At 44.6% G+C, this 18703-nt stretch overlaps 1 protein-coding gene across 2 annotated transcripts in view; it reads left to right on the top strand.

Moving 5' to 3' along the window:
* Positions 1-18703, top strand: part of egfra (epidermal growth factor receptor a (erythroblastic leukemia viral (v-erb-b) oncogene homolog, avian)) — a 51372-nt gene that overhangs the window by 23348 nt on the left and 9321 nt on the right. For both annotated transcript variants that reach the window (XM_052088401.1, XM_052088402.1), the window contains exons 3-20: positions 30-216; positions 302-436; positions 511-579; positions 1345-1463; positions 2259-2400; positions 4576-4692; positions 7321-7447; positions 7515-7588; positions 7664-7751; positions 7846-8045; positions 8649-8781; positions 8961-9051; positions 12912-13069; positions 14148-14186; positions 14717-14861; positions 14979-15101; positions 15990-16088; positions 17961-18146. In XM_052088401.1, coding sequence (XP_051944361.1) covers positions 30-216; positions 302-436; positions 511-579; positions 1345-1463; positions 2259-2400; positions 4576-4692; positions 7321-7447; positions 7515-7588; positions 7664-7751; positions 7846-8045; positions 8649-8781; positions 8961-9051; positions 12912-13069; positions 14148-14186; positions 14717-14861; positions 14979-15101; positions 15990-16088; positions 17961-18146 — 2232 coding nt within the window. The remainder of the gene's footprint in view (positions 1-29; positions 217-301; positions 437-510; positions 580-1344; positions 1464-2258; positions 2401-4575; positions 4693-7320; positions 7448-7514; positions 7589-7663; positions 7752-7845; positions 8046-8648; positions 8782-8960; positions 9052-12911; positions 13070-14147; positions 14187-14716; positions 14862-14978; positions 15102-15989; positions 16089-17960; positions 18147-18703) is intronic.

Here is an 18703-nt window from a genome sequence, read left to right as displayed (position 1 = left end):
AAACACATTTAATGTTTTTGCTTCTACAGACGATAGAAGAAGTAGGCGGCTATGTGCTCATCGCCCTCAACACTGCATCCAGGATCTCGCTGGACAACCTGCGCATCATTCGTGGTCACTCGCTGTACGAGGGAAGCTTCGCCCTTACCGTGTTGGCCAATTACGACAAAGTCTTGGGTCTGGGCACCAGTGAGCTCCTTCTGAGGAGCCTCACAGGTCTGTGCCAGCACATTAACGCTTTGTCTTAGAGAACGATCACGTCATTAAAGTTGACATTCTTAATGCGGTTTGTCTTTTCCAGAAATCATCAAAGGTGGTGTAAAGTTTGGCAACAACCAGCTGTGCAACGTGGAGACCATCCAGTGGTACGACATCATTAACGAGGACAATAAACCCAAAATGGAGTTGCCACCTGTGGCTAGCAACTACCCGCTTTGTGAGTGATGCACTGAGGAGTATTATTCATCATTAATTATGGCAGTAAGAACATGTTTCTGCTTTTTCTTGCAGGTAAAAAATGTGATAAAAGTTGCTTTAACGGTTCTTGCTGGGCACCCGGACCCCAAAACTGTCAAACTTGTAAGATGATTTCTGTCATTTATGCTGAATGTGGGCTGAACAACATGGACAAAATTTCAAATCTCATTATTCAATTTCTTGAAATCGATACTGTATGATGTGCCAATGGTCTGGCCTTTTAAAAACAGCTCCTGTGAGTTTTAGTAACATTTGTGTGACCTGCTTCCGTCAGAATTCCCCTCAAAATTCAAGATAAGCTCCATATTAGGGGCTAGTGTGCGTCTCAATCAAGTAAGCGTGTATCCCCCCACCCCGACAACGTGGGACTTAAAGATTCTGAAACAATAGATTCATACGCTCAACACACTCACACTCTGGCAGCAAAATATATTGCGTAGCCGCCCCTGCCCCGAGGAAAGCGTGGCTGCCAGCGTGCGCCTTTAGCCCCTCCCACCACCAGCCAACATTCATGCCTAGTGTCTTGCACAAGGACACGACGGCACATGACTCAGGCACAGCGGGATCGATCAGTGGTCTGCGCATTCCCATTCCAAAAATAGTCATTGCAGCTCTGCTTACCTTTTGGCTATGATGTGATAGCTGGGCCTTGTACATGTGGGCTGTTTGCGCATCAGAATGCTTCATTTGAATGATGGTGTTTCAGAGAGTGTAGTTACTGGAAAGTGGCCCCAGGTTTTCAGAGACCCAAATATTGTGCACAAGTCAGTCCAATTTGAACACAAAACATGAAATGGTCCATTTTAAATGAAATAAGTCAGTCAAAGGCTTCTCATGCCATTTTCTTCATTGTGCTCCTTTGTGCAGTGACCAAGCTAAACTGTGCTCAGCAGTGCTCCAAGAGGTGCAAAGGACCTTCGCCTAGCGACTGCTGCAATGAACACTGCGCTGCGGGATGCACGGGACCACGTCCCACCGACTGTCTGGTAGAAGATTATAGGGCTACCTTCACTATTTATTTGGACGAGATTACAGCTTCCTTTAACCTATTCAAATTACGGCTCCATCTTGAAGAATGCTTCTTTATTTTTGCGTTATTACTTTATTCCTGTAAGAACACATTTTTTCTCGTACGATAATTATTACTAAGAAAAGTATAATAATTATTCTACACCTTTTTTATCATTTATCAGCTTTATCTTAGAACATATGATAAACCTATGGCTGGAAAAAATGCTTCTTCTTTTTATGATCACTTCACTCTCATAAGAAGGCATTTATCCTTTTCCCATAACGATTTATTTCTCGATTTGTGGTTTCAGCTGAATACTGCACTGAGTGTATGTGGCACATGGGCACATCACCAACACAAATCCAACTTTTGGGGGACTGAGAATTCAGAAAATTTGCACTTTCAACTCATATTAGATACTGTTTTCCTAATATTGCAACTTATTATGAAAATTATGACTTTGATATGCTACTATTTCATACTTGCTCATAGTTTCACAGCTATCTACAAGATTTCCATACTATCTTGTGATAATATTATGACAAACTAGCAGCACTGCACAGGTTACTGAATTATTTATTTTTCGGCGAGGGCCCAGATAGTTTGTTTTCTGACGGGAGGCCAATTCTTTCAAAACTCCCATCTTAGGTTATTGCAAGCGTTCTGAGCGTTATGCGTTCAGCAGGAGCCTGAGCAGCCTCGGGAGCTTCGAGGTCGGCGTGGAGGAATGCACTGTTTTCATTAAGCCTGCGCTCTGTTTGTCCTGCAGGCCTGTCGGGACTTCCAGGATGACGGAGTGTGCAAGGACTCCTGCCCGGGCCTCATGCGCTACGACCCCAACCAGCACCAGCTGGTCCCCAACCCGCACGGGAAGTACAACTTTGGCGCCACCTGTGTCAAGAACTGCCCCCGTAAGTGAGGCTCCTGAGCAACTTCACTTGCTGTCAACACTTTGTGGTTGGACATTGGCTGCTCCCTGGTGTAATGATAAACCTTTGTGGACAAAGACAGAAAATGATTGAGTTTCCGGGCATTCTCATGTCACATCTGTTCTTTCTCATTCATTCATTCATTCATCTTCCGAGCCGCTTGATCCTCACTAGGGTCGCGGGGGGTGCTGGAGCCTATCCCAGCTGTCTTCGGGCAGTAGGCGGGGGACACCCTGAATCGGTTGGCAGCCAATCGCAGGGCACACAGAAACGAACAACCATTCGCACTCACACCTAGGGACAATTTAGAGTGTTCAATCAGCCTGCCACGCATGGTTTTGGAATGTGGGAGGAAACCGGAGCACCCGGAGAAAACCCATGCAGGCCCGGGGAGAACATGCAAACTCCACACAGGGAGGCCGGAGCTGGAATCGAACCCAGTACCTCTGCACTGTGAAGCCGACGTGCTAACCACTGGACTACCGGGCCGCCTTTGTTCTTTCTCACTTTAATTTATTTGAGATATTTGAGTCCTGTCAGCCTGTGAACAGTCAACCTTGTACCATTCGAAACAGCACATGGAAAAATAAGACTTTTTTTCCTCTGAAAATAGGACAGTTTCCCCCTCTAGACTAGTGTCCAAAAAATACAGCCATTTTTCTTCTAAGCGTACCACTTTAACCTTCTGGAATTTTCTTTTTTCTTAAAAAAAAATACATTTTATGAGAGTACAACTTTTTTCAAATAAGACTTCTTTCTTTAAAAAATGTCTTCAATTTTGACTTTATTTTTACTCTTCTGGGAGAAAAAAACATTTTGTCAGGTTTTGATTTATTTTGTCAGAGCGTGCCTTCAAAATAAGGTACACTGCAAATACAAAGTGCATGAAAAATACGACTCACCATCCCCACATATTATGCAGAGAGGGCTTGGTGTGTGGGAATCTCCCATTGAGATAGATCCATATTTTAAATAGGACTCCTCATACTGAGATTAAATGTAGCCTTCTTTTTCTTGGAAGTCATAGGCTCCTCTTCTGTCTACTTGCTGGGCCTTTACCACTTGCCAAATAAACCTTCCAAGGACATTTGTTTTTTTACTCGTTTTGCAAGTTCCTGGGCTTCATTTTAGCGGTAACCTATCACGTGACGAGAAGCGTGCTTTGACCTGCATCAAGAGTAACATACTCTAGACCAGTGGTTCCTAACCTTGTTAGCGGTACCGAACCCAACCAGTTCATATGCACATTCACCGAACCGTTAGTGAAAAATAAAAATTTGATTCAAGAAATGTTCCTTGAGTTTTTGCCGAAGTGAGACTAGAGTTGCTCAACTTGGCATGACAAAGCATGCAGATAGGACGCTGTAAATCCATGTTGTACATATTCATCCAACCACTTTCTTTTTTTGCTCAACATAGCATGTATTAAAACAATTTTTTTAAATCACATGACGTACTATCACGACAGTTAGACGTTGACAACTGAGCGAACTGAATTTCCTGCAGTACTGATTGGACAAGCGATGTAATGTGATCATCTGCAGCGGGCTCCGTCGAACCCGTGAGATTGATTCACCAAACCCCTGGGGTTCAATCGAACACAGGTTAAGAACCACTGCTCAAGACCAATGTAAAAGAATCCGGTAATTTTTCAAAATAGAACATCTTTCAGATTCTGAAATGAATAAAATGGAAGTAATGTAAGTTATTTATCCTTTCTGTGCGGCCTGGTACCAAATGACCCACAGATCGGTACCGGTCCGCAGGCCGGAGTTGGGGACCGCTGTACTAAGACATATTTTTCTTGCAAAAAGACTTTACTCTTGCAGAGAATTTTCATGCAAGTACAAATTTTAAAAAATTTAAAAGAACACTTTCTTCTTAAACAAATGACATTTATTTGGTCTTTTTTTTAAGTTCACATCACTTTTTTCTTGAAAACAAGCAAGAAAAAAGTGCTTGTTTTCAACACAGTTAAAAGAACTTTTTTTTTAACAGTATGACTTCTTTCAAGAAGCAGTACGTCTCATAACACAATAACTGTCTTGAAAATAATTGTTGACTTGATCTACAATGTTTAAGTCTCATCAGCCTGTAAAACGTCACGGTGCTCGCATCCGAAAGCAAAAACACTCACGTGTCTTTCAATCTTCGCAGATAACTATGTGGTGACAGACCACGGCGCATGCGTGCGGACGTGCAGCGGCAACACTTATGAGGTGGAGGACGGCGGCGTCAGGAAATGTGCCAAATGCGATGGACTGTGTCCCAAAGGTGAGTTCCGCAACTGACACCGGTCTCTCTTACATCCATCAGAAAACGTTGAGCCATATTTTACACACAAACACACCTGCTTAGCATGACCACATATGCAAATCATTATTAGACATATTTTGACTCTGTGAATCATTTCTAGTCGTGCTTATTTCTACTGCATGGTCATGAACTACTGCCCACAAGAGTGGTCGGATCTATGCAGTGATTTTTACAGTTTTTTTTTAATGACCGTATTGGCCCGAATATAAGACGGTGTTTTTTGCATTGAAGTAAGACTGAAAACGTGGGGGTCCGTCTTATATTCGGGGTCTAGACATTATACCCATTCATGACGCTAATGGCGCCAGATAACATTGAAGTGAATGCTGAACTTGACTCCCCAGGCCAAAGTGAACCCCTGTCACGAAGAATAAAAATAAAAATAGCGATAGCACGAAGAAGAAAAATTAAAAATAGCGGTAAAAAAGAAAAGAGAAGAAAACAATCAAAGAGATAACAGAAAATGGAGAAACGTAGGGACAAGCTGGAGTAAAGTGGGTTGAAGATTGGCCAGGTTAACTGGCAGCTGTTATGCAAGTTATGATGTAATTTACATTTCAAAAACCAGAAGCCATTCATTTATGAATGTGATTGCACTTTAGTTTACATATTTAAATGTTCAGATAAAAAGATTTGAATGAAGCAAAATAACATGCTTTTTCTCTCAAATATATTGTTAGAATCATTTGTTTCAGATGTACTGTAATTATCTTCTGTATAAAAATTAATTTGGTGTTCAAAAAGTTTTTTCTCAAACTTGAAAAAAGGTTGTCTTATTATCAGGGCCGTCTTATGTTCGGGCCAATACGGTAAGCGCTGTGGATTATTTCTAGTTGGACTGTTCATTTCTGTTGTGCAAGGTGGCACCTCTCCTGAATAATCATTGACAAAAGGAACGAGTGCATGTTGTGTGTTACGTGTTACGTGTTGTATTATTTTGTCATTTTATGTTAACTGTTCTTTTGATGGCGGACCGGGCACCCGCGGTGGCTCCTCTGGTTGTCTTGTTGTCTGGTTGAGAGGGAAGAAATTTCATTTGTGCTGTATGTTACACATAGAGCACATTTGACAATAAACTAGTACTTGACTTGTATGGCATGTACTTTGGGCACATACATGTGACAGTGTTCCGTTTTCTTTTATTTTGTGTATTAGTTGTAGTTCTGTTCATTTTTTATTTTTATCCAAGGTGGCGCTTGTGTCTAGTAACTTACAAGGAATCGACCGCATAGCAGTGATTTAGTGACAAATTTGTGTGTGCGTGCGTGCGTGTGTGCGTGCGTGTGTGCTTGCGCACATGCGCACCGTGGGCTTTTTTACTCAATTGATAATTTATATATAGCGGCCCGGTAGTCCAGTGGTACCGGGTTCGATTCCAGCTCCGGCCTCCCTGTGTGGAGTTTGCATGTTCTCCCCGTCCTGCGTGGGTTTTCTCCGGGTGCTTCGGTTTCCTCCCACATTCCAAAAACACGCGTGGCAGGTTGATTGAACACTCTAAATTGTCCCTAGGTGTGAGTGTGAGTGCGAATGGTTGTTCGTTTCTGTGCGCCCTGCGATTGGCTGGCAACCGATTCAGGGTGTCCCCCGCCTACTGCCCGAAGACAGCTGGGATAGGCTCCGGCACCCCCGCGACCCTAGTGAGGATCAAGCGGCTCGGAAGATGAATGAATGATAATTTATAATTAATTCTTCCATAAAGTTGTATTGTGCAAGTTGGCAGCTATCATGAATTAATAAACAATATAACTGTTTCAAATATAACAAAAAAACATTTTTTTTTTCTCTGGTTTGTCCTTCTGTGCCTTGGCGCAGCATTCTTTGGACTTTTTTTTTTTTACCGCTGGATTATTTGGAGTTTATTTATGTTGTGTAGGATGGTTCATGAATAACTGACACAATGATCACTTGACAAGATGCTTGTCTGCTTTGTGAGCCGAGGACATTTTTCATGTTATGGATTTATTCGATGTATTTGTGTTGGGCAAGGAGGCAGCTATCATAAATCATGAATAACAGTTGTGAATTCTTGCCTGTGGCATGTGCTTTGCATGTGGCCTTTGTTATTGACTATCTTTTAAACTGTATTTCTAGTTGTTCTACTCCTTTCTATTGTCCTAAGTCTGTGTGCATTTCACTTTTTGACTTATTTCTCTTTATTCTGCTTCATGCTATTGTTCAGTTGGGTGCCTATCATGAAGCCCTTGCATGATACGATTTTTTGGGGGGTTTGTTGACTCCATTAGGCAACATGACAGTTGTAATTAATCACTGGCAAAGAACGATGGCATGACAGTAATTGTATGACATGCCTCTGTTTGTGCTCCCATGTGCCGTTGCATGACCAAGTATGCTGTGAACCTCCTTCTGATTTTTTTGGTCTGTGCATTATTTCGCTCATTCTTTATTTCTATTGTGTAACATGGTGGTTATTGTGAATGACTGTCAAAAGAAAGTCGGAATCTTGTTGTAGAGATGGTCATTGAGCAATTGTATATATTGTGTTTATTATGGGGGTTGAGATTTACCTCAGCACATGAGTTGAATGCCTCACATTCAACATGTCCCCGTTGTTTCAATTGTCGACAGTGTGTAACGGACTGGGGACAGGCCACCTGGCTAACACGCTCTGCATCAACGCCACCAACATTGACTCATTTAAAAACTGCACCAAAATCAACGGCAACATCGCTTTCATCCGCACGTCCATTCACGGGTAAGTCAGGGACCTCAAGAGCATACGTGCCCTCAACGCAGAGCGCCAACCTGTCCGATGTTTGCAGGGACGCATACACCAAAACGCCAAAGATGGACCCGGCCCAGCTGGATGTGTTCAAGACGGTTAAAGAAATAACTGGTAAGTTTTCTGGAGTTTTTTTAATACAAGCTCTGCTCATTGTTTTCATGCTTGACAAGACCGCTGCCGCCTCAGGATATTTGTGGATTCAAGCGTGGCACAAGAGCATGAATGCCCTCACTCCCTTTGAGAACCTGGAAATCATTCGAGGACGCACCAAGCGGTAAAGAGAGTGCAGAATCTTGATGTTTTTTTTTAAAACGTTTACTTTTTATTTAGCAGTGTCATGAAAAAAAATGTTTGATTTCATTAATTAGGGGAAGCCGTAGCCTGGTGGTTACCCAGCTGGACATTAGCTACCTTGGCCTGCGCTCCCTCAAAGAGATCAGTGATGGTGACGTGGTCATCATCAAGAACCAGAACCTCTGCTACACCAACAACAGTCACTGGAAGGCGCTCTTCAAGTCTGCCAGCCAGACCACTACCGTCACCGAGAATGCCAGCTCTGACAAATGTGGTAAATAAGCAAAGAATTTCACACATGCCACATGGTGGGGGACTGGCTTGCATGTCGGTGTAGAGGTCGTGCGTCCGATTCTGGACCCGGCATTCCTGTGTGGAGTTTGCATGTTCTTCCTATACTCTGGTTTCCTCTCACATTCCAAAAACATGCATGGCAGGTGAATGGGACACTGTAAATTGTACATCGGTGTGATTGAGAGTGCGACTGGTTGATTATTTATATGTGTCCTGCGATTGGCTGGCAACCAGTTCAGGGTGTCCTCCGCCTACTGCCTGACGATAGCTGGGATTGGCTCTGGTACACCCCCGACCCACATGAAGATAAAGCGGCTCGGATACTGGATGCGTGTTTGAATTTCGCACAAATTTTACAGACCTTGTGCTTATGAATTATGGACCATTTAACATATTCATGGTAATAAATACACACAGATCTTTCAAACTAGAACAAACAATGTTCTAACCTCTTTTTTTAATGTTATAAATAAAGATATTTTGGAAATATGCAATAATCTTTGATATTTTGGCTCCCAAGGAGGCAGTTACAGCGACAGCAAATGGGTAACTTGATCATCCCCCCACCCCTGTTTGTCTCCAGTTCAGCGAAACGATACGTGTGATCATAAGTGCACGGTGGACGGATGCTGGGGTCCCGGCCCGGACATGTGCTTTGCCTGTCGGGACCACAGTCGCGACGGCAGCTGCGTGGACTCCTGCAATATCCTGGAGAGGTAAAGGCGGAAAAGTATCCTGAAGTGTACTCCCTTCCCGGCGTAATGTTTAACGAGCGATTTGTTATTAAAGAGCAAGCCGGTTAAATGTACTGTTGTAATAAGGCAAACATTCTCACCTGAGTTTGTTTGTCAAAGGTTTACTCTGGTTTAAAATGTAACCCTCTTTGGCTTCGCAGGGAGCCACGGGAGGCCATGGTGAAGAAAACCTGCGTGCCTTGTCACCCGGAGTGTCGTCATATGAACGGGACGCCCACTTGCAGCGCTCCAGTACGTGGCGCCTTAACACCAAAACACCCGAGGTCCCTGAATGCAGCATGGGTGATTTCATTAAGTGGAGGCTCACACGATCATGAATAACTTTCCGTATATATGATACTTAGATTGCACACAATTATGGAATTATGTTTGCGTGTGGATTATTTATTCTTATTGTGCAGGGTGGCAGTTTAAATAATGAATAACTGGATTGCGTTAATTCTCGTGACCTATACATTGCTGTAAGCACAAATGTGCCTCTCGATTTAAAAAAAAAAAAAAATGGGGGATGATTCTGTGGGCTATTCATTGTGTTTGTCGATTGTAGAGGGTGCAGATTATCATAATTAACCATCAAGAAGAGCTTTTCAAACTTAGGACGCACTGTTCTGGCGTGCGCACGGTCTTGAGCTGAACAGTCAACTAGCCGAGTGAACTTCAGTTACACCGCACTCGAGGTTTAAACTTGCAGTCATCCAACGAATCATGAACATTTTGGGTTTCTTGTCCTCCAATGGTCCAATTTACAGAAGACTTTTCACTTGGTTGTCGGCCATCATCACCAGACACTAAAGCTCTGTGGGGAAACGAAATGTTTGGCCAACAAGGCATTGCAGTCTTCATACATACAGTATGCGTGGGTCCTGTAGTACAAATACAATCATCACTGTTAGCCTCACTAGCTTCTCTTCAAGTGTCTTTAACTCATGTAGTCCATCCATTCATACATCCATCTTCTACCGCTTATCCGGGGCCGGGTCGCGGGGGCAGCAGCTTTAGCAGGGAAGCCCAGACTTCCCTCTCCCTAGCTACTTCTTCCAGCTCTCCCCGGGGGATCCCAAGGCGTTCCCAGGCCAGCTGGGTGACATAGTCTCTCCAGCATGTCCTGGGTCGTCCACGGGTCTCCTCCCGGCGGGACATGCCCGGAACACCTCATCAGAGAGGCGTTCAGGAGGCATCCGAATCAGATGCCCAAGCCACCTCATCTGGCTCCTCTCGATGTGGAGGAGAAGCAGCTCGACTCTGAGCCCCTCCCAGATGACCGAGCTTCTCACCTTATCTCTAAGGGAGAGCCCGGACACCCTGCGGAGAAAACTCATTTCGACCGCATGTATCCGTGATCTCGTTCTTTTGCTCACGACCCATAGCTCGTGACCATAGATGAGGGTTGGAACGTAGATTGACCGGTAAATTGAGAGCATTGGCTCAGCTCCTTCTTTACCATGACAGACTGATACAACGTCCGAATCACAGCAGACGCTGCACCGATCCGCCAGTCGATGTCTTGCTCCCTCCTGCCCTCACTTGTGAACAAGACCCCAAGATACTTAAACTACTCCACTTGGGGCAAGATCTCCTCCCCGACCCAGAGAGGGCACTCCGCCCTTTTCCGACTGAGGACCATTGTTTCAGATTTGGAGGTGCTGATTTTCATCCCAACCGCTTCACACTTGGCTGCGAAACGCTCCAGTGAGAGTTGGAGACCCCTGCTACAAAAAGCAGAGATGCAATCAACATCCAGAGCATTGAGGAACTCCGGACGGATGTCATCCACCCCTGGGGCCTTGCCACAGAGGAGCTTTTTAACCACATCAGTGACTTCAACCACAGAGATAGGAGAGCTCGCCTCAGGTTGCTCAGACTCTGCTTCCTCCAAGGAAGGCGTGTTGGTGGAGTTGAGGAGGTCTTCAAAGTACTTTGCCCACCGGTTCACAACGTCCCGAGTCGAAGTCAACAGCTCCCCATCCCCTCTGTACACAGTGTTAGTGGTGCACTGCTTCCCCCTCCTGAGACGTCGGATGGTGGACCAGAATTTCCTCTAAGCCATCCGGAAGTCGGAGGTCCCACAGGCTATAAAGGCCCGAAAGGACTCCTTCTTCAGCTTGACGGCATCCCTCACTGCTGGTGTCCACCAGCGAGTACGGCCATGACAGGCACCAACCACCTTACGTCCACAACTCAGATTGGCCGCCTCAATAGAGGCACGGAACATGGTCCATTCGGACTCCATGTCCCCCGCATCCCCCGGGACATGGGAAAATCTCTGCCGGAGCTGGGAGTTGAAACTCTTTCTGACAGGGGATTCGGCCAGACGTTCCCAACAAACCCTCACAATACGTTTGGGTCTGCCAGGACGGACCTGCATCTTCCCCCACCATCAGAGCCTACTCACCGCCAGATGGTGATCAGTTGACAGCTCCGCCCCTCTCTTCACCTGAGTGTCCAAAACATGCGGCCGCAAGTCCGATACAACCACAAAGTCAATCATCGAACTGCGGCCTAGGGTGTCCTGGTGCCAAGTGCACATATGGACACCCTTATGTTTGAACAAGGTGTTCGTTATGGACAATCCGTGACGAGCACAGAAGTCCAATAACAAAACACCACTCGTGTTTTGATCGGGGGGTTTGGGGGGCGTTCCTCCCAATCACACCCTTCCAGGTCTCACTGTCATTGCCCACGTGAGCATTGAAGTCCCCCAGCAGAACAAGGGAGTCCCCAGCAGGAGTACTCTCCAGCACACCCTCACAGGGTGGGTTCGCTGAGCTGCTGTTTGGTGCATGTGCACAAACAACAGTCAGGACCCGTCCCCCCCACCCGAAGGCGGAGGGAGGCAACCCTCTCGTCTACCGGTGTGAACCCCAATGTGCAGGCACTGAGCCGGGGGGCAATGAGTATGCCCACACCTGCTCTGTGCCTCTCACCGTGAGCAACTCCAGAGTGGAAGAGAGTCCAACTCCTCTCGAGAGAACTGGTGCCAGAACCCAGGCTGTGTGTGGAGGAAAGTCCGACTATATCCAGTCAGAACTTCTCTGCATCACACACAAGCTCGGGCTTCTTCCCTGCCAGAGAGGTGACATTCCATGTCCCAAGAGCTTCTGCAGCCGAGGATCGGACCGCCAGGGTCCCCGCCTTTGGCTGCTGCCCAGCTCACATATCACCCGACCCCTTTGGCCCCTCTTCATGGGTGGTGAGACCATGAAAAAGGGGACCCACGTTGCCTCTTCGGGCGAGCGCCACCAGGCGCTCTTCGGGCGAGCCCCACCTCCATGCCTGGCTCCAGAGGGGGGCCCCGATGACCCACGTCCGGGCAAGGGAAACTGAGTGCCATTTATTTTATTCATCATTAGGGGTTTGTGAGCCGTGCTTTGTCTGGTCCCTCACCTAGGAACCCTGCCAGGGGCATAAAGCCCCAGACAACTTAGTTGCTAGGATCATTGGGACACACAAACCCCTCCACCACGGTAAGGTGACGGCTCACGGAGGGGACTCATGTAGTCATTCATTAAATTGGTCAACACATTTTGACAAAGTAAACTTGTTTTGCACCGATTCCAAATCGACCCACGTATACATAATAATAGTTTTACATAATAATATGTAAAAAAAAATCAATATATATAAATACTGTATATATAATATTTTTAGGAATATTTCTGAAATAAAGGTAACACCTACTCACTTTTTTTCTGAAACGCCATCGCCATCACACACATGGTGAAATCAGTATTGCACAAGCTTTTGAAGGTCAAACTTAAAAGCAAAACAAACAAACAAAAAATGAAAGTATCTCAAAAAGGTGTATGAATCGACTTTTTTTTCATGGGCGTCAAACTGATGCGAAGGGACACATAAAGACATCTCTGATTAATATTTGCTCTTGATCAGTGCTATTTGTGTGGTATTATTTTCATGAAAGACACAATTTAAATTCGATACCACGATTAATTATTGTTAACGCTTTATGTGTGAATGGCCTTTGCCTTTGTTGCCAACGGCGGGCTCCACAACAACTAAGCTGATGTTGCAATCATTAGTCAGAGCCAAGCTAATGGCTCCATGAACGACGTTTTAATCATGTGCACTTGCAGGGTTCCGCCAACTGCAGCAAGTGCGCCAACTTCAAAGACGGGCTCTTCTGCGTGTCCCGCTGTCCTCAAGGCGTGCCCGGTGAGGACGACTCACTTGTGTGGAAGTATGCCGACGACGCCAAAGTCTGCCGGCTGTGTCACCCCAACTGCACCCAAGGGTAACATTATTTTGCTTTGGTAACTTCAATTTGGAATCATGATCATTACATTGAAAATGATGACACACTTTTCTTCCCTTTAATCACGGCTTTCCTTTGTTGATTGGCCCGGGCGAAATCACATGGTTCCATTGGCATATAATGAGCCGTGTGGTTTCATTTGAAGTTACCCAATATGGTTCCAAGTCGTCTTATCCTGGGTTGGATTATGAAAACTGGTGTTATTTACTATTTGATGATGGAAATTACAAGTTAAACTTCATTTTCTGGTCTGCTACTATTTTTCTTTTGTGATGTCACTAACCTATCGTGCCCTGACATGGATAATAATGCTGCTTATTGGGGGGTGGGAACGACATTGCATTGAATGGTTCTTTATTTTAGGGCCAGTGATTAGCACTTGTGTCTGGCCGTTCTGATGTTGTGGGTTTTAATCTGTGCTCCGGCCTTACTGCCTGCAATTTACATGTGCCACCTGTGGACCTTTCTCCTCAAAACATGCATGTTGGATTCATTCATGGACTCAAAATTATCCATAGGTGGAATTGTGAGTGCGATAAATCATCCATCTATCCATCCATTTTCTGATCCGCGTATCCTTAGGAGGTTTGCATACCGTGCTGGAGCCTATCTTAGCCATCTTCGGGCTGCAAGTGGGGTACACCCTCCCCTAATTGCCAGCCAATCACAGGACACACATAGACAAACAACCATCCGCATTTACAATTTAGAGTGTTCCATGAACCTGCCACTCATGTTTTTGGAATGTGGGAGAAAAATTGACTACCTGGAGAAAACCCACGCAAACTCCACATAGGAAGGCACCCTGCACCTCTACACTGTGAGGCCGACGTGCTAACCAGTCAACCACGGGCTGCCTGAGATAAATCAATCAAAAAATAAATATGCCTTGTATTGTATTGTATTGTATTGTATAGAATGATTTTTTTTGTCTGCAACCCGTCCAGAGTGTACCACACCTCTGTTTCCCTAATAGTGATTGCTAAAGAAAATAGACAGATGGAGTTCACCGGCCTCTGTGACGTATTTAGTACATGTGCTTGATTTTTGTTTACAGGTGCACGGGACCCGGTCGTGAAGGCTGCCAGAGTAAAACGTAAGTAAAAAGCGATGATTTCATCCCACTGGCGTGTGTTCAACTTGCTGTGCGGCTCTTAATCTCTAACATCTCGACCCCACACATGATGAGGGGCAAAATGTGTGCACAAAGTGTACTTAAATTGTGACACCCCTGCTTATTTGTGGTTCTCTATTCACTACTACTATATCTACTGTATTCGTTTTTGGTGTGTACGGCTCTTGCTACATTTTTGTGCACTTTGCTCTTAGAGGCAGCGAGCTAACGTCCAAATGTTGGCTAATGACCATATCATAAATGGCTTGTAAATTCTGTCAGGGGGCTATAGAATTTATTTTGTGATTTCCTCGCTTGATTTTCTGTTTTGATGCATTATTTTCAATTTTCGTAGTTTCATTGACGGAATCGTTAATTTATGTTTTCAATTTACGATTGTCAGTTGTTTATTTCTCCGACAAGCTGGTCTTCACTGACATTGTTCTAACAAGAGGAGGGAAAAAAACGCTTATTTTGGCACCCAGATAGCAGTATTCATGTTCTCGCCTCAGCTCTTCGGGTCTGTCCATAATTGCGGCGGGTGTGGTGGGTGGCCTTTTGGCGGTCCTGCTGGCGGGCCTGATGGTTGTCGTGTTGCTGCGGCGACGCCACATCAAGAGGAAGAGGACCATGAGGCGACTACTCCAGGAGAAAGAGGTATGATGGGGTGGACAGACGCGAGAACACATATCGACATATCGCCAGAGAGAGAGATCTGTGTCATGGGAGCTCATTGTTTTGGTGGTCATAACATACTGAGCGCTGTCGTTCCAGTTAGTAGAACCACTGACTCCAAGTGGCGAGGCCCCCAACCAAGCCCTGCTGCGCATCCTGAAGGAACCCGAATTCAGGAAAATCAAAGTTTTGGGGTCAGGGGCTTTTGGGACAGTCTACAAGGTAATAACAGGCTTCTTTTTTCCCCTCAAAATGGCAGGGTTGACAAGAAATCTCTTCTGACTTTGCTTCGCATCTGTTGTCAATTTTTCAATTAAAAGACACATTTTTAACTCGCATGCTCACACACTCCACTGACTTCACGTTGGCTTCCTGTGTGCGTTCAGCACACACATGCAGGCTTAAGAGTAGAATGACGCAATGCGTTTGCTATTCGTCTTCTGATTGGCGAGCATTTTATTGCTTGTGTAGATTTCTTACTGGACTCTCATATCCAGTATATTACCCCAGGACGGAAGAAATGGTTTTAGGGTGCCAAGTTACTCATATATCATGTGGTTGCTCATATAAAGATCAGTCGACAGCCCATCATGTTCGAGATTAAAGTTCAAAACTGACACAACCATACTTTAATGTTAAATTTATAAAAAGGATGGCAATTAAAAAATGGATTGTTGAAAACCTTCCTGTGTCAAATTGCCCGATTTTGAAAATGTTAAAAAACAACAACAACGCTGATGATGTTAAATGTACTGCCGGCATTACTTTTCGGATATTCTTTTTACTTTTTTACCCAATATTTCAAATTATTCCTTGATTTTACCTACCCTGGAATTCGACATCCATTACAGATGTAACCAACATGAAAAGCATGGAGCTCTGCATGCGCGACAAACATACAGCATCATTGCGCAAACATTAGCCATACTACACTGAACTGCATTGGACTGCACAGTACTGCAAATTGTTTCGCTTACTTAAAAATGTGGTGTTTGAAATCCCTGATGTGTTCAGTGAACAGCTAAAATAAAGGAATTGTTGTCACTGTTGCGATATTATTGGAGGTCGTTGTCATTAAAGAGACCCTCCTTGGATTGTGTGTCCATGCAGGGTCTTTGGGTGCCAGAGGGAGAAGATGTGAAGATCCCAGTGGCCATCAAGGTTTTGAGAGAGGCCACGTCGCCGAAAGCCAACAAAGAGATCTTAGACGTAAGTGGACTCCCATTTTAAAAGTCACCACGACCGCTTGTTTTGACTGTAAATGGAGAAACCGTCTTACTGGAGGAAATCCAGAATACTGTAAATCCAATCGTGTGGGCGTTGGTGTGATTCAAGGCCTTCTGGAAAATGAATGCAACCTCTTCAAACTGCATGAGCTGTTCTAATATTCCCACAGGCAATCATTTCAAGCAAATGAATTTGTTCCATACTCGAGCCATCTCTATCATAAAGCAGTTATTCATTTTATAGAAAATGTTTGAAGTCACATTTATTTTTTTTGCACTAACATCCAACGAGTGATTCTCAACCACGATGCCATAGCACATTCGTGTGGCATGAGATTATCAAGTGTGCCAATGGAAATGATCAAATTTTACTGAATTTACCCCAAAGTTACAGTATGTATTGAGTACAAATAATGTACAGTCAGTTTGTTGGTGTATATGTAACAGCAACATGCGGTTGGTTACAGGAAGAAAAATGAGATGCGGTTAAAGCGTGAGCTTTGTCTAAATTTGCCCTTTGGTTTTGTCATGAGGAATCTGATGGTAGACCCAAAAAGCAGGGAATCAACAAATGAACAAAATGTATGAACAAAAAACACTTGGAAAAACTGAATCTGAAACACAAAAAAATCCACTAAACCTAAGTAACAAACACAAAAACCCATGACAGTAAATCAATACAATGTGACAGCAACACAATGATCCGAGCAAGACTGACAGAACCCAGGGAATTAAATACAGTAATCCCTCATTTATCGCGGGGGTTACGTTCCAAAAAGAACCCGTGATGAGTGAAATCCGTGAAGTAGGATTTATTTTAAAAAAGCAAAAAAGTATGTGAAAACATACAGCACATTTTACAATAAAGTTGTACTTGGTACTTGATAGTCAGCTTTATTTTTTACAGTTATTATACAATACTGAACTATGTATACAATGCAGCGGCGATTGCTCTAAGACTGCAAGGGAAGCTCAGCTTTCCATAAAATGTCAGAAAGTAAGTGATCAAATATGTGTGTACGTACAATTGTGTGTACATGTCATTGACTAAATATGCGCAACATGCTCAACTTTTGTTCAAATCAGCTTCTTATTACTGGTTACGACGCGACTCTCTTCTCATTCATTCCCACAGCTTCACTGTGCTTTAAACTGTGTGGACGCTGAGCGTCGACTGCGCGGACGCTGCGCGTCTCGAGAATTGTCCCAATGCATTGAAACGAGACGAGTCATTGGATAAATGCTGGTTTTGTCCCGGCCATTAGACGCTCAGCATACCGCCTGGCCCGGACTATCAGCTTTTTTGCATGATGATTGGATGATCTGTCTGAGGCTGTATCCTTTTTGATTGCGAAGCCACAGAAGGTGAACCACATTAGAGCGAGGGATTACTGTACAAGCAAACTGACGAGACAACAAAGAACACCTGGACTGAACTATCTAAACAAAAACTAAATCATGACAGTTCCCCTCCCTCAAGGGCCTGATGATCCCTGAGGTCCCATGGTCACCCAGTGGCGGCCGCAGGAAGTGTGCTGTTGCAACAGGGACTGATGGTGGCCACAGGATGTTTGCCGCCGGAACAGAATCTGGTGTTGGCCCCAGGACAAGAACAGGTGGAATCAAAACCAAAACGAGGAAGACAAAAGCACATGAGGAAACCAAACTGTCTAAATAAAAACAGAATCATGACAGGTTTACACCGCTTCTTGCCGCAAAGTCAACTAGGATAAGCTACAACTCACCCGTGAGCCGAATGAATACAAGCACATTCGTAAATGGTTGGCGGGCCATATGAAGTAAAATTAGTTTTGGTGCCATTTTTTAGGCCTATTTTTGCATATGTGCACTGCAGGAGGCCTACGTGATGGCCAGCGTGGAGCACCCACACGTGTGTCGCCTTCTGGGCATCTGTCTGACGTCCACTGTACAGCTTGTCACGCAGCTGATGCCCTTTGGCTGCCTGCTGGACTACGTCAAGGAAAACAAGGACAATATCTACTCACAGTACCTGCTCAACTGGTGCGTGCAGATTGCCAAGGTGAGCCACGGCGTATTGGACTCCTTTTATTACCTCTGCAAAGCACTCAAAATATCAAGTATGATCATATTCAAGGTCGGAAAGTGAGTAACTCTCAACATCTGTGATATTTTGCAATCATTGCAAATGCTCATCTAATTTATGATAATCTGTAAAACTGTTTTTTCCCCTCCAACTTTCCAGTCGGTACTACTTGGGACCTATGAAACACATCCATTGTCAGTAGCATACTTGCGCTTGTAAAGTGTTTTCGGGCATGTCGAGGCCACTCCAACAGAGCAACTAATTCGTCAGAAAGCAAATATGCATAACACTATCAAACACCATCATCACATCGGTGGAGAGAATAATGCATGTTTTGTTTGAAATCTGGATGAAGGCGACTTTGTGTATTTTCACTTGTTCCTGTAAAAATGCATTTGTGCCAAGGCTCAGGGGGCACGGAAGCACCAGCTGTGAGTGAAAAAAGCTCAACGTGTGAGGAAGTTTGTTCTCACTTTGTATTAGTCATTACCACCACCTTGAGAACTGTAAGGGAATCCTCACTTGCGTCTCAT

The sequence above is a fragment of the Hippocampus zosterae genome, chromosome 15 (genome assembly GCF_025434085.1).
Source record: "Hippocampus zosterae strain Florida chromosome 15, ASM2543408v3, whole genome shotgun sequence".
Classification (NCBI taxonomy): domain Eukaryota; kingdom Metazoa; phylum Chordata; class Actinopteri; order Syngnathiformes; family Syngnathidae; genus Hippocampus; species Hippocampus zosterae.
This window is presented reverse-complemented; position numbering and strand designations above follow the sequence as displayed.